At 33.6% G+C, this 11632-nt stretch overlaps 1 protein-coding gene across 1 annotated transcript in view; it reads left to right on the top strand.

Annotated features, from left to right (window-relative positions):
* Window positions 1-7667, top strand: part of LOC111086433 — a 39563-nt gene extending 31896 nt beyond the window's left edge. Inside the window, exon 3 of the mRNA XM_022389240.1 lies at window positions 5667-7667. Coding sequence (XP_022244948.1) covers window positions 5667-6544 — 878 coding nt within the window. The 3' untranslated portion in view covers window positions 6545-7667. The remainder of the gene's footprint in view (window positions 1-5666) is intronic.
* Window positions 7668-11632: the final 3965 nt, after the last annotated feature.

The raw sequence follows: 11632 nt of genomic DNA, 5'->3' as shown, positions 1-11632 counted from the left end.
GTCACATTATAACGCCCCACGGCTGAAAGGGCGAGCATGTTTGGTGTGACGGGGATTCGAATCCGCGAACCTCAGATTGTGAGTCGAGCGCCTTATCCACCTGGCCAAACATTTAATGAAATTTATTCTTAGGAATAATCTCGCGATAATTCAAGAATATTTGTTTGTGTGAAAAGATGGCCGTATTTTTCTAAAAAACATTGAATATATTCTCAACATATGTTTTACTGCTCATATGAAGAGTATGTTTACATATCACTGGTCACTTTAAAATTATATGCACGAATTGTTGAATATGTCCTATCTAAGATCTGAACATCTGGTAATCTTCGATTTCAACACAACAGTTTCTTCTTGAAGACTGATTCCGAATGCTTTATAATTTCCATCGTAATCAGTCAACTCCCAACTATTCAAATATAAAAAAGGTTTCTTTACGCAAAATATTTATGAGAAAAAAAAAGCTTCCATAATTAGAATTATCTCAGTTTTTCAGTTGATAATTTAATACATTATGAAATGTTCAATTTCAAGAGTTTACGTAACAGATAAGAGCTTTAAAAATCATTTCCGGTGTTCACAAAACTTTTCAGGAAATAACTATAGCCATGAGCTAAATTACATTAATTTTGCATTAAATTAGAGTTATGATGTTCACCAGCAAGATCACCCCTTTACAACATAATAAAAGAGGTAGTGATACGTCATTTAAATTATTAATAAAAAACTCCCGGGTTAAATCTTAATTCAGAAAATTATGTTGCCTAATATTGCTGTATTTCTTATGGGGGGGGGGGCATGATGGGATTGTTAAATTACGTAAAGTATCCGTTAGGATTCAAAAGATTATATAACACGAATGAAATCGAGATGGCATGAAGAGTAAAAGATATCAGTGAGCCAGGTTGTTTATGTAAATATATTTAATGACACAATAAATGTTCTTTGGTTGTTAAAACAACGATAAACAGATTATTTTTGGTTGTAAGATCTGTTTCTTGGCTAACTAAAGTCGTAGTTAGTCTTTAAGTGTTTAGGAAACAATGCAGATGAATCATGATCGATTGACTTCAACTGATTCTATGTTGATTAAAAAAATCAAAAATTATCATATTATTAGTTGATAGCACCGAATTATTTTAATTCGAATATTTTATTTGTGGTCATGAAAAAAAATCATATAGTATACTTAGAAACCTATTGTTTATAGTTAAACATAAAGCTACACAACGGGCTATCTGTCTTCTGCCCACCACGGGTTTCGAAACCCCATTTTTGGCGTTGTGAGTCTGCAGACATACTGCTGCGCCACTGGGGGCGGGGGCTTAGAAATTTAGTTTCATTACTATCTTTAGTTTTGAGACGAATCTCACAAAATGAAGCTTCATGCAAACAACATGTGAAACATCAATATAAATAATATGCTTGTGTTTGTCTGTCCGGAACGTTTCTCTACAAATCTCATATCGTTAGAAAGGTCTTTGTCTGAGGAGTCCAGATTACATATTGGTTTTTCAATGCAGAATCACCTTACCTGTATTTTGCTTAGTCAAACTTTTGAATAGAACATGTATGGTACACGATGGCACAATGTCATTGTCATCAGGTAACGACTGGCTTCGTTTTCAACTTCAATTTTTTTGATTTGCAAAGTATTTCACACAAATAACACTTAGCCCACTTTTAATTCCCTATAAGAATAACATTATACTAAATACAATTTCTATGGGCTTTCTTGACTTAGTTAGGTTTAAAATACGCATGCGCTGTTTGTTCAAAACTATATGTTTATCACTTTGTGAACACGCATTCAGACGTTTCTGCATATTAAGGAAGAGCCCCTATCGGGATGTATTGTGACGTCATCATTGTTGACATGGAGTTCAAGCTGTATAGACATGATATTTATGGTCTTGTAACAGGAAAGGAATTCCAATTTCGTTGCAATCAAAGTCTCGCGGGCGAGAGCTAATAGGTGGATTTTGATGTAGAAAACTTCTTTTATTTTCTGGTATTTGTAGTTAGTTCCAGTTGATGATGTGGTTGATTTTGTAATTGTGTTCAGTAAAGTTATATTTTTCCGGATAAAGAAGTCTGGTGGCATCTTGATGTTTTCTGACTCATTGTTCAACAGTTCAACCTGTTTCTCCTGTGTAGGATTTTAAACAAGAACAAGGTGTTTTGTAGATACCGTCAACCCGTTTATCTTCACTTCTTTATATTTTTGTAGGAATATGTCTTAATGTCTTACCAGATTTGAAATAGATTTTAATGTTGAACTCTTGAAAAATTATTTTGAATTCGTAACTTAGTTTTAGGATACAAAGCAGGACTGTGGTTTTCTGTAGCTGAATATGTGGATTTTGAAGTCACTGATTTTATGTTCTTTTGTGTGATTGGATGAAAATGTTGAGCTAAGCATTTGATTGGAAGATTTTGTACAACTGTTCTTTCTCAGTCAGGAGTTAGTTGGTGTCACAAATCTTTGAGGCCCGGTTGAACAGGCAATTCACAATACTTCTTTTAACAGAGTTTGGATGGTTAGATTTGAAATTTAGATATCTGACGATATGAGGTTTTCTGTACACAGAAGTTGTGAGGCGATGACCTTGTCTGTGGAAAAAATGTCCAGGAACAGGAGGGAATTGTTTTCTTCGGTTTCCATAGTCACGTACATATTTTGGTCTATGGAACTGAGATATTATAGAAACTCGTGTACAGAGTCTAAACAATGTGTCGTTTATGCATGTATTAAATGTTTAATAAATGTTTGGAAAGTGGCTCGCATATAACGTTAAAGTTTGGGTAGCTTAGTTTTTAAGCAAAAAACAACAACAAACTAAGCTAGAGAACAATGTGCAGCCAATGACTTGGTGAATTGCTTTATTATCTACGTCTTAAAGGATCTCATTTCATCAACTTTTCTTCTATTAAATGCTATTTTCTCCCACTATGTTTAACTCTGTTGTTACTGCTTGGTTGATAATATTCTTCTAGCAGAACCAACTATACAGAATCACCATATCTACGACAGAGACGCAACTACATTCCCCATCTTTTGAAGTTAAGCAGAAAGCTATACAATGAGCTATCTGTGCTCTGCCCACCATGAGAATCGAAACCCGGTTTCTAGCCTTGTAAGTCCGTAGATATACCGCTGTGCCACTGAGGGGCATTCGTCATCTCTTTCAAATAAATTATTTGAAATCTGAATCCTTAGTTTTGAATCGATCATTTGAAACCTATGTCTACGAGACGTCATTTAAAGCTACAATATCTGTAGTAAAACTGGAAATGGTATTATCAATCTGAACGACACTTTATGTGCACGTGGGCTAAACAACCAGGTCAAAGATCCCTAGGGTTCATGTTTATATCTCCATAATTTTGAGCTACTGGACAAAAAAAAGACAGGCGGGTAGCATCACTTGCCACCTTAAGGGTCTTATCCGGATTTTTAAACAGAATAGTAGGACTTACTTAAGTTCTCATAAACGCCTATAGCTGAAAGTGAAGAGAGTGTTTAGAAGTATCACTTCTAGAACTCTCAACCCTTCGATCCGTAGCCCGACACATTAACCGCTAGGCCACATTCAGCCCTGTTGTAAAAATATTTTACACTAGAAACAAATTAATTATGATTTCATAAAATTAATATCTCTGAAATTCTAACATTTGATGCGAACAAATTTTCGTATTAAAAAAGTCTTGTTAAGTCTATTAACTTCCCAATAAGCCAGTAATTGAATTCCTATGAGAAATCATTCAGTTATAAAAAGATGAAAAAATAGTACATTTGTTAGACTCAAAATAATCATAAAATTCTAAAGTAAATACTCAATAAGTACTCAAGGTTAATCCATTATATGTAATAAGTAATCAAGATTAGTTCATTATATGTAATAAATACTCAAAAGTGGTCCATTATGTATTTATATTTTATCCACTAAGAGACCGTAATACTATTAATTCGTCTACAGTTAAAAGGCACGTGAATAAAAAGGATATATCTAAAATGTAATAACTCTATATCCAGAAATCTAGAGGATTAAGTATGATATGTTAAAGCGATTCTGAGTATGCAAATCAGCAAGTTGCAGTTTAACGGCATCTATCAGAACTACATTTTGACATGATTTGGTGCGTTTCGTAGGTAGTGTGATGCCATGGATAATTAATTGATTTTTGGAAGGATATGTAACACCATTTACCAACTCAAAGTATTCACACTCAGATCATAGAAATATGATCAGATTGGGAATTTAAAGTTTCTAAGAAGGGAATATCCTTTCTTCGTAATGGCATTGGAAAACAAACAAAAACAGTGGAACAACTTGGGATACAAGGAACATCCAGAAACATACCTGCAACAAGTCATAATCCAGTCATGGTAACTGTCTTGTAACAGTTGAGAGTTCAAGAACACAAAGTTCCGTGACAAAAGTCGCCCACGATCCCCAGACAATAGTGCACAATATAATCAAGAAAAATCTGCATCTGTAAAAGTAGCATAAGGCACGTATACATAAGATGCTTCCACGACATATCTGTTCAACCATCGCGTAGTTCAAACGGCTGGAGAATGAAACAGGTATTCATGTTAATCCATACAAATACATAGGTGGTCAAATTGCTGAATATAGTGTCTATGGATTACTGTGTGATTGAACCATTGAAACCGTTTTCCTTATATACGAGATGGATAATAGAAAACTTGCATGGGGAAGTCATGTGCTTTGGACATGAAACACATATGAAGATCTTTTTTTCAATAGAAACTACACAGAGGAGTTGTTTTTAAACTGCAGGGACCTCCGATAGAGCATGATAAGACGTGGCGACATACACTGTAACGCTGTGGTGAGGCTCCAAAATCGTTTTAATATAACGTACTCGACCTCTGTATAATATATAGTCCTTTATTATGTAGTCATATCAAAATAAAAATCCTAGTGTTGAAATATATAAGCTAAACACTTTCTTGAGTTTCAGCTAAAATGCAGTTTTCCAAAAGAAAGTAAAGTCTTTCTTATTATCAAGCATTTTAAGATTTTTTTGATAAAAGTGTTATTACTGAAAAATAAAGTTAGGTTAAATTGTTAGTAAATGATGAGTTCTTTCTATTATTAGAACATAGATGGACCTTCGATAAAACATATAACATAACATAACGTTTTAGGACAACATGGGACCTATTGGTCCATCTCGGCTGCTCCATTCTCTAAACTCAACTAAAACTATTCAAAACTAAATTTAAAAAAATAAAAAAATCGTACAGCAGCCCTTATCATTCATATACTTATCAAGCTTTCTCTTAAACTCACTTAAATTTACAACACCCGACGGCAACCCATTCCAAAGGTCAATTATATTTTAATTTCTAAATAAAGCCTTCTACTAAACGTATTTATTTAATATTACCAGACACTATTTAAAAAGAATATCTGATGAGTATGAAACCACGAATCTTATATTTTTGGACTTTATCACTATTGCCAATCAGCAAACTCAAGCTCAAGGTTGCATACACATTTAATAAAATTCAAACTAAGGAATAACAGTTATGTTTAAAAAACATTAGATATTTTTATTTTGGTTGAATACATTTCTTTTGTATGTATTTTAATTTAAAGATTGATAATATCTGTTTCGTTTTGTTTCCTTAGAAAATGCAAAGTCATTAGAGTCGACAAATGTGAAATTATTACCAGTAATAGAAACAGAATACTTAACTTTGAAGCCAGTGAAAAGATTCGAGAATTTTTCTCCGATCTTTCTTACTAATTTGCTGAAAGCTTTAGTAGAAGCCAGCAAAAGAAATCACAAGATTGTACACTTTGGAAGGCGGGCAACAACAGAAGAGTCGAATGATCAAGGTCACCAGCTGCTTCACTTTGGAAAACGGGATGGGTCAAAGCAATCTACAAAAGTTATGACAGATATTGCAAACAATAATGGCCGAGTCTCTGCTGATACCGAATATTCTGGAATCGCATTCTATAAGCCTAGAATCCTTTTCCGATTTCTACTCAGCCAAATCGAAAATTGGTCCGATCAACGATTTTCACCGGAAAGTCTGAAACGAAACAAGGGACATAATATCATGTCCTTTGGTAAAAGATCAGGTCAAAGCAACAATTCTCCTCCATCTGTATCAGAGTCTAAAGATCTAGATCATATTATAAGCAGTAATAAACCAGAAAATGTTATGGAGTCTTTCAGGAAACGCCCAACTGGTCACAACAATATATCTTTCGGAAAACGATTTCTTAAAAATGAAGATATGAGAGATTACGACAAACGGGAAGGTCACAAAATATTATCTTTTGGGAAAAAATCTGACGACGAAGAAAAACGGGAAGGGCACAAAATATTATCTTTTGGGAAAAAATCTGACGATGAAAAAAACGGGAAGGGCACAAAATATTATCTTTTGGGAAAAGATTTGACGATGAAGAAAAATGGAAAGGACACAGAAGTTTGTATTTTAGTAAGAAATCGGAGGAAAATCAAGGTAATGAACATAATATGCCACATTTTGTGAAAAAATCGAAAGAAGAAAATAACGCTAGAGGACATAAGATACTCTCTTTTGGTAAGAAATCAAAAGTACAGAAAGACGATGATGGTCACAAAATGATTTACTTCGGTAAAAAGTTATCTGTAGAAGACCCAACTCATGGACATCAAATGATATTCTTTGGAAAGCGACTTCCAAGTGATATCTTCCTTCATCCAGGGAATGTCGAGTCTGTAAAAGAGTTAACACCCACTGTGAACCAGACTAAGGATGAAAATAACGCACATTCAATGGTTCATTTTGGAAAACGTTCAGTACATTCTGGCAATTTTCGTGTCTTTCCAGAAAACAGTTACACCTTCGCAGGTAATCAGGAGGAAGATGAGAATTCATTTTTTTTGCAACCCATGGAGTCATCTCCAGAGGATGATATAAATGAAACTGAGCCTAAATTTTTTCAGGCTGAAAAGGCAGAAACGAAACACCGAAAGAAAAGGAACGTTGACTCTATCGAAAACTCAAACCTTATTGCGTTCAAACATCTATCCCCTCTATCGCCACATCAGGAGCTGATTTTATCAACAACTGACCAATTACCTGCTGTGGAAGAGGATTCAAGTAGCTCAACTCTACGATATTTTCCATTCTTTGCTTCCCAAATTCTGGTTCTGGATAAAGAGGTGGAAAACGGATTTCAAGAAAAATGGCCAAATTTGTGGGCAGGTCTGACACCTTACTATTACAGACAGGATCGAGATAATCCAAACCCTACTCAGCGAAAAACCAACAAAAACGTGTTCCTTCATTTTGGTTAAAAAAATAATTTTGTTTCAGATATAAAGGTGTTTCTAAGTGACGTCATAAGGTGTACCTGGAAAAGTATTATTCTTACTGCTGATCATAACCCAAGAAATACCTACTGGGACTTCGAACTTCAATCTACTTATATTGTGAGTTGTTCGTTTTCGCGTATTTTATTTATTTGTAATTTATTACAAACTAAAAGACTTAAAACTGTGTATAGTGGAACCCAATAGTAAATATAAGTTCAGAGCACTATCAAAATCTAAATGTTTCTCAGAATTCAAATAGTGGGTTCTGGCTTGTTGTGGGTATCCGTGTAAAATAAAAATGAAAGTTAAATCAAGATTTGAAATATAGATTGTTTTTTGTTTTTCATGTTGCATTTCTTTAGCTTTACAGAAATTGCGCTCGAATATTCCTTTCTTTAAATAACCAAAAATAAACACTAAAACCAAACTATAGTTAGTAAACACTAGTTTAATAATGCTTGGAGACGGCTTGAATGAGTAATGAAGAAAAACTTTAATACAAGTTTAACATAACAGCAAATGTACAACGTTTCGACTAGGTTATGTCATCATCATCAGGTACAAGTAGTTTACACTGACACAGATATATATATATATATATACAGTATGAAACAAGGTGGTCACATGACTGGATACTGTTGCACGACTTAGAAGACTTGTAAATGACATGGTATTGTGTGATTCTAAATAATTTTTGCTTAGTAACGATTTTGATTCTCTCAAAAACCCGGCACTAAATTAAAATCGTTACTAAACGCAAATTATTTAGAATCACACAATACAAACGTCATTTACAAAATAACATGCAATAACTGCTCAGAATTCTACATCAGAGAAACAGGAAGAAAATTGGAAACCGGATTCACAAAACACAATAAAAAACCGTCCCATGTTTTCCACCATTGCAACTCTAAAAACCATAGTATATCTATTAAAAACACAGTAATTTTAGACAAAGAACTAAACATAAACAAACGAAAACTCAAGGAATCCATCTTAAAGAACCCTACTCTATACCAACACCCTGGGGTGCCAAGATATTTCTTTTAAGTCGTGCAACAGTATCCGGTAATGTGACCTCTTTGTTCCATACTGTATATATATATCTGTATCAGTGTAAACTACTTGTACCTGATGATGACAAAACCTTGTCAAAATGAAACGTTGTACATTTGCTGTTATGTTTGTTTGTAATTGTAAAAAGCTACACAATGTGCTATCTGTGCTCTGCCCACCACGGGTATCGAAAATCGGATTCTAGCGTTGTATTGCTGTTATGTTAACCTTATATTAAAGTTTTTCTTCATTACCCATTCAAGCCTACTTCAAGCGTTATTAGTCTCAAAGTGGGTTCCTCGTCATCGAATTTGAAACACTAGTTTGTTTCAGAGTTACAAGCATTTTCCTAAGGAAAATAATTATGTAAAATACTTTAAATATTTCTAAACTCTAATAATGTAATTATATTTAAGAGTGTGTTTACATTTAAAGAGCCAATATAAAATTAAAATACGGCTAATAAATACGTTTTACACGAAAATACGGCCTTATTAACATATCTTTAGATGGACTAAAGTGTATAATTTGGACAATGTGAAAGTTCGCTTTGGAATAAATGGTTTAAACACAGCTAGATGATTAGTATGGTAACGTTAGCATTGAATATCCATCGCAGGAACAAAAAAATAATAATAACTGTTTGTTTCTTTCTAGTTAAGCACAAAGCTATACAAAGAGCTATCTGTACTCTGCCCACCACGGGTATCGAAAACCGGTTTCTAGTGGTATAAGTCCGCAGACGTGGTCGTGGATAAAGTGAAAATTTACCCGAGATCCAAACATTAACGACCACATAGGGTCAGCTTTGAATAATGTATATCTTTTCCAAATATGTGTACAATTAAATAGTACGTTACATTTCAAATTTTAACCGAGGTCCAAATATCAGTGACCTCATAGCATACCGTCAGATTTTTTGTTATTTTTTTAACCCCCAAGTAATGGTAATGGAAAACAGTGGGCAAGATATAAGATCCCCGCAGGTAAATCTACTTTAAACTATTTAGAAGAACATATCTCTCTAGATACATTCATATACTTATGAATTGTCTCGAGATTAGCAAGAGTTCGTAGATATTAAATCAGTGCAACTGGAGATTTCAGCAACTTTTGCAACACTTTATACACGAAGCTAATGTAAAGCACATAACATTTATAGTCATCATTGAACTATTCCTTAAAACAATTTTAGGTAATTAAGTTGGCAACCCTTTTTTGAATCTCTACAAGGCTTCACAAAGGTTTTCTTTTTTATTGGAATTTTTAAATGGACAAAAATAGCTGTAATTTTGTTGAAACTTTCTTAATAGTTCACAAACTGTTTTACTCCACAGGGAAAAAATTAATCTTTTGATTTATGATTAGAGTCTGAAATGAAGGTTGGTTTGTTTAGAATTTCGCGCAAAGCTACACGAAGACTATCTGTTCTAGTCGTCCATAATGTAGCAGGGAAGGCAGCTAGTCATCACCGCCTACTCTTTTACCAACTAATAGTGGGATTGACCGTGACATTATAACGCCCCCATGGCTGAAAGTACGAGCGTGTTTGGTTGGACGGGAATTCGAACCATCCGGCCATGCCGGACCCTGAAATGAAGGAGTATTTGGGAAATAAAAATGGCTTTTTGATAACAGAAGTTTAGGTTAGCATACTACCTTTTCAACTAAAAATCTATAAATAACAAAACAAACAGGAATTCCGTAGGTATGAGTCATACAATCAAGTCCATTTTCTATATGAAGTCCAAACCCTACTTTTTTATTTATGTTTTGCTATAACAAATATAGTACATACACTATCTATAAATTCAATAGAAATTGCAGCGTTATTTATAAGATAAAAAAACACAAAAAACTTTGTATACTATGATTAAATATATTGCCAGTATTACCAATAAATATATAATCAATACATCTATAAAAACAAAGGAAGCTTTAACAATTTTATTTGAGTAAGTGGAACATAAAACTGTTTAAGATCTTCCAAGTATAAGGATGCTAAAAAATATTTACGTTTAACCTCGTATATATATATTCGATGACGAGGAACCCACTTCGAGACGGCTTGAATGGGTAATGAAGAAAAACTTTAATATAAGTTTTTAGTTTAAATCGTGTCTGCAAAGTTAAATAAACAGTTTTCTCCTAGCTTTCAAGTAACTGAAAACCCAGATATTTATGTTTTAGTTGGAGCAAAGAAATCCTGTTTCACAAAAAGAATTTAGTACTCATTTAGGTTCTTTGTTCTCTACTGTTTCCAGTTTTTATCTCCAGATTTTTACACTTATGTTTTAGTTTTGAAATATAAAAGTGAATCCAGATCACAAAGTACAGGAAGCACACTCCTCGTTTGAACTTTCATCATTCCAGTCACTATTCTAAGATAACACGCTCAAAGTGTTTACACAAAAGCAAGCATGTGTCACTTATTATTTAAAGAAGGCACTATCCTTAAAATTTAGAAGATATGCTTTACCGAAGAAATATAAAATGACGTGTGTATGTGTGTTGACAGCATGCACTACAGGACAGAGAAAAATGAGAACCTCGTTTTGGTGATAAAATTGAAAATATCATGGACACAAGAGACGAAAATAATGTCTAAACTAAGCTTGAAGGTGTATTAAGTCACCGAAACCCTAAAGAAAAAACAAACTTGATAGATATTTGAATCACGACGATGAGAAAAGACGAAGACATTTGAGCAGCCTGACAATAATAAGTTACGACTTAGTAAGGAATATTTAATTACGTTTATGAAGAATTTATGTGTTTTGTTCTCGAACTTGTTTTATTAACTGATCTCTAATAAAATAAATCAACTAAAAGAAATGACAAAATAGTTTGTTTTATTTTTTGCTATATTTCACTGAACTGTCCTTCCAGATCTTATTTCTCGTTAATTTGGTAAAAAACATTTTCATCAAAACCTGGCGAAAACTTGCTCGACTCATTGATGTCCATATTTATAATCTTTATCCAGCGCAATTGTTTACGTCGCAGGTGTGCTTATTCTGTAAATATGTTTCACTTTACACCGTCGAAAGCGAATGATCTTAGACTGTTTTAATAGAGCTTATTATCAAAAGTCTTTTCATTACTCCTCGTAGAAATGCAGAGGCTTTAACAAATAAAACAATTTTTAATCATAAGTTACGGCTTTTACACTAAGTAAGTTTGTTTGTTTGTTTGAATTTCGCGCAAAGCTACACAAGGGCTA

Source organism: Limulus polyphemus, unplaced genomic scaffold (genome assembly GCF_000517525.1).
Source record: "Limulus polyphemus unplaced genomic scaffold, Limulus_polyphemus-2.1.2 Scaffold1093, whole genome shotgun sequence".
Lineage (NCBI taxonomy): Eukaryota > Metazoa > Arthropoda > Merostomata > Xiphosura > Limulidae > Limulus > Limulus polyphemus.
The sequence above is the reverse complement of the archived record's forward strand: the minus strand, read 5'-3'. Positions and strand labels throughout refer to the sequence as shown.